Raw genomic sequence first — 4,651 nt, forward strand, 5'->3', positions numbered from 1 at the left:
TGCATATGTCCATATAAAAAGGATCCCTCCCAACGCCCCCACCAGTGAAAGACGGAAAGAAGCCCCACAGGACAAGTCTCCAATGGCGGCTCTCCTCCCAGCACTCCCCAGATCCATGGGTGGCACATTCAGCAACAGTCTTCACCTGGCTTAGGGTGATGGCCTAGTTCAAGGCGATACTATGTGGATTTAATAACCCGTGGAGCATTAACACAGAGCTTTCACTCGGTCACACTTACATGGGCTCTAAAGTGGTGACTGGGGCTTCCCCTCGTGACAGCAGAGCTGCCACTGTGTGTGTCCCAGGGAGCAGGGCCATATGCCCAGCATGCACACCCCTGATTCCTGTAAACCCACCACCCACACCATCCCCTCCACATGGGACACTGAGCTTCCAGGGGCTGAAGTGGTGGCCTGAGACAGCACCTGGGCCATGGCCCTTAATCCCTGGTCTTGCCCCTACAACTTCTTCCTTGAGCACACCCAGACCCCAAAGGCAGGGATGGAGCACTGGGAGGTGATAACACAGTTCGTGCACAGTTGTCAGCGCCATGGAACGCTGTGGCAGCAGCCTTTGGGCAGAGCCACCATGGCCTTCTTACATTAAAGCAAATATTTGAAGACACTGCTGTGTGGGAGGACGATGCCCAAGGGAGCCAGACTTCACCTTGTTTTCAAAGTGATCTCAATGTAATGGAGATGGTTCTAGGCCATGCATAACATGGTCTGAGGGATGGCCCTGAAGGTTCAAGGGGCAGGGCTTGGGAAACAGAAGAGGCAGGCTGCTGATCCTAGCCTCGAGAAAGGGCTGGATCTGGGCAGGCGGCCTAGAGGTGAGAAGGATACCAAAGTGATGGCCCGAGGCCGGCAGTTTAAGTCAGAGGGCAGGACTACAGGAGCAGGGGCCTTGAGATGTCCTCCAGCGCCAAGTCAGACTCCCTGCTGCTGCCCATCGGATCTTTCTGAAGACCCGGTGCCTGGCCCCACCGGGCATCTCGACAGCAGGACCTGGAGAGCCACATCCTCACCAGAGCCCAGGTGTCCCCTTTCCATGAACCTCTCCACAAGCCTCGAGCCTCAGGCTCTCTCCCCTGACACCAGCATGGGGTCCCAAACAGGGTTCACCATCCTTACCAGCATTGGGGTAAACTGGGGTGCTCTCAAAAAGGACACTGGTGGCTCCATTGCAGAGAGGCCCATACACCACGTAGCTGTGTCCTGTAATCCAGCCAATGTCAGCCACACAGCCGAAGATGTCACCTGGCCGGTGGTCGAACACAAGCTGCAGAGACAGGAAGGGAGCATCAGGAGCTTGTCCCCCCACTCCACCATGTTCACCAGGTCACTAGGAAATCGGCATGTATATGCTGCAGGCCACAGCTGTGAGAGGCAGCTGGCTCCTCAAACGGCCTCCAGCAGCAGGACAGGTGGGAACACTGCAGAGTCCGTCTAGTTGTATGTTTAACACGTGGACACCTTTTTGCATTGCCTTACGCCACGATTTTTTAAACCTCTTAAGAACTACAAAAAATAAAAGTCAAAAAGGCCAAGAATGGCATCAAGCATCATCAGCTTCGAGAAGCATGAGAGGACAGACATCCGAATCCCCTTTATTCTTCCGCAGCAGCTCACTGGAGCCTGATCCCATCTCAGGATCCAACTGCCCATATGCAGGAAACACAGAGGGCAGAGGGACAACAGGCACAACCCAGACCAAAGGACACCAGAGAAAAATGGCTGGACACGACAATGGCCAAGTGTAAGGAAATGGGGGAGCATAGGCTTAAAAGGACTTAAAAGACATATCAACAATATTTTAGGCCAGGCTCAGTGGCTCACACCTATAATTCCAACACTTGGAGAGGCCAAGGCGGGCAGATCACTTGAGGTCAGGAGTTCGAGACCAGCCTGGCCAACATGGCAAAACACTGTCTCTACTAAAAATACAAAAAAAAATTTAGCAGGGTGTGGTGGCAGGTGCCTGTAATTTCAGCTACTCAGAAAGCTGAGACAGGAGAGTCACTTGAACCCAGGAAATGAAGGTTGCAGTGAGCTGAGATCATACCACTGCACTCCAACCTGCACAACAGAGTGAGACTCCATGAAGAAAAAATACATATTTTAATGGGCAACAGTAAGATACAGTGCCCATGGACACACATATGAGCCACAAAACTATCAAAAGAAAAACACAGGGCAGGGGCGCAAGACGCATCAGGACCTGTTGGACGGGGCTGCAGCCACATGGGCCTGGAAGGGGCTTCTGAGAAATGGGTGGCCTTTCACCTCTTGACCAAAGTGGCATTTGCCTTATAATAATTCATTAAGCCACACATTTAATTTGGGTGGTTTTCTGTATCTGTTCTAAAAAGAGTTTTAAAAAATCTTTGGGTGAGTGGCCCTTAGTGTCCTGCTGCCACGTTACATGGTCAGATTCTCTGGGAGTTTCTAGACAGTGCAGTGGGAGCCCGAGGCAGCCAGGGCCCTGAGGAGCTGTGGGGTGGGGAGACTCGAGGGGCCCTGCCCCAAATAGGCCAGGAAGAAACACTGACCTCTCACACCTACAGGCCTCGCTCTGCAGCAGGAGGACTTCTGGCCCTGCCCCTGCCTGGAGCCCTGCCGAGGGCCCAGCACCGCCCCGCACAGGCCTGTACCTTGTGGGTCAGGGCGGCATAGAGCAGGTAGCCTGCCTGGGTATGGACGATGCCCTTGGGCATTCCAGTGCTCCCTGAGGTGTACAGCATGAAGAGCACGTCCTCGCTGCCCATGCTCTCTGGGGCACATACAGGGTCCTCCTTGGCCATTTCCTGGAAGGGACAAGAAACAAAGAGCCCACCGAGAGCACTCAGCCTCTCTGAGAGCACCACTCCCCCTCCACAGCAGGACTCCACACACAGGATTCAGAATTCACCTGCTCTGACCTGTCCAAGTTCAATTCCAAATGTGGAAAGGACACAAAACAAAAGGGTGGGTGCAATCATTTGTGTTACAGTAAGTGTTCCAATCTCCTTGTCGTATTGGAGTTTTATCTTCCCAGACAGTACTCAAGCTCACCAAATACCACAGAGGAATCCTGGGCACCTCTAGGGAACCCAAATTGAGAACTACAACCCAAGAAGTCTCAGAGCCAGCTAACTTGATATGACCTCTCCTCAAACTGTGCAAAGTGAGGTAACCCACCTGCTCCAGCGGGATGTCCAGATCCCCCATGTGGACCTTGTTGTCTGTCCTGTGAGCCACCAGGACACGCTGCACGGTGGGGCAGTGCTTCACAGCCTCATCCACTATTTTCTTCAGCTCCATCACGCGCCCACCCCGGAGTCCTTGGTTGAAGGTGATAACCACCTTGCACTTGGCTAACAGAGACAACACAGACATTTCTGATCAGTCTCCTCCCGACTTTGGCCCTCATACCTCTGACTCACATAGGACATCCAGGCCTAGGACTGTGAGAAACTCAGTCCAATCTTGAGTAAAAGACTCAATGGAAAAAGTGAGGGGCTGTCTGCTCTCCAGCCTTTGTGTGCCATGAAGAAGCACCAGGCCTTTGTCCAGTTCTGAGGCTAAGGGGAAGGAACCAGAGATAAATTACTTTGAAGCTCAACTCTTCCTCCTTGAGTCAGCAGCATAAAGACAATTTGCCAACCAGACTTCCACCTTTCTCTCCTGTCTGCCCAGGAGCAAACCCCAGGAAAGGGGCCATCATGCCACCTGCAGCAATCAAGGTGACAGAGAAACACCGAGAGGCAGAGACCAAGAAAGCTGGACAAACAGAGGCCAAGCCCAAAGGTGTCCCATGTGGCCAGGCCCTGTCTAGAGTGACGTGTGTGGGCCAAGAGCCTTCACTGTCCAGAGATCAGAAACTACACCCCAGTGGATGATTGGGAGCTAACTGCCCTCCTCACCTGCAGGAGAAGGCCCTCCTGATCCCACACCTGCTCTTCAATGACCAATGGTGCTCAGCCAGGCCCAGGGGGAAGCCAGGAGGACCCTAGCTTCCATGGTTAACCTAGGGGGAGGCCCAGAGCAGGGAAGAGGGGTGCACACACAATGGGCCTCAAGACCCCAGGAAAAGGAGGTGTCTGCCATGCTGTTCCCCAGTGCGGGATGACCCAGAGGGATCACAGCTGCAGAGGGTTACTACACAGCCCCTCAGGAAGAGCCTGGGACAAATGTCCAGCTGTGACCCTGACTGGCAGGGCCTCACCCACATCCCTCAGGCCTTTCAGTCATTTTGCACCAAAGGTCTCTTGCAGAGCTATGGACAGAAGTGCTTGGGAACCCTCAACCAATGACTCTCAATAGTTGGGGTACAAATCCTCGACCACCCTTTGGTGGGTACAACTCCCCACCCTTTGCATCGAGCCATTTGAGGCATGTGTGCCACATTCCTGTCCAGAGCCTCTCTGCAGATGAATCTCCGGTCACCCCCTGTGGCCTCACTCACCACTGCCCTACCACACTTCCAAGACAGACTCTGGTCTCAATGTTCCCTTTGGGAGAGTCCTACCTAAATAAATCTGAAAGCACTTTTGCACAACATGCCCACCCTTTCTCCTCCTGAGAGCCCTGGAGATGTCATGGCCATGAAGGTTCCCTGAGAATTCTGCAGCACACACAGGACCATCCAGGGGTCAGAGAGATACTCTAG

At 53.5% G+C, this 4,651-nt stretch overlaps 1 protein-coding gene across 3 annotated transcripts in view; it reads right to left on the minus strand.

Moving 5' to 3' along the window:
* The window catches only part of ACSS1 (acyl-CoA synthetase short-chain family member 1), a 61,812-nt gene that overhangs the window by 19,526 nt on the left and 37,635 nt on the right, over nucleotides 1-4,651 (minus strand). For all 3 annotated transcript variants that reach the window (XM_011968511.1, XM_011968510.1, XM_011968512.1), the window contains 2 exons: nucleotides 2,655-2,807; nucleotides 1,135-1,282 (listed from right to left, as the gene is read on the minus strand). In XM_011968511.1, the coding sequence (XP_011823901.1) occupies nucleotides 1,135-1,282; nucleotides 2,655-2,807 (301 nt within the window). The remainder of the gene's footprint in view (nucleotides 1-1,134; nucleotides 1,283-2,654; nucleotides 2,808-4,651) is intronic.

This window comes from Mandrillus leucophaeus, unplaced genomic scaffold, assembly GCF_000951045.1.
Source record: "Mandrillus leucophaeus isolate KB7577 unplaced genomic scaffold, Mleu.le_1.0 Scaffold846, whole genome shotgun sequence".
In the NCBI taxonomy this organism is placed as follows: domain Eukaryota; kingdom Metazoa; phylum Chordata; class Mammalia; order Primates; family Cercopithecidae; genus Mandrillus; species Mandrillus leucophaeus.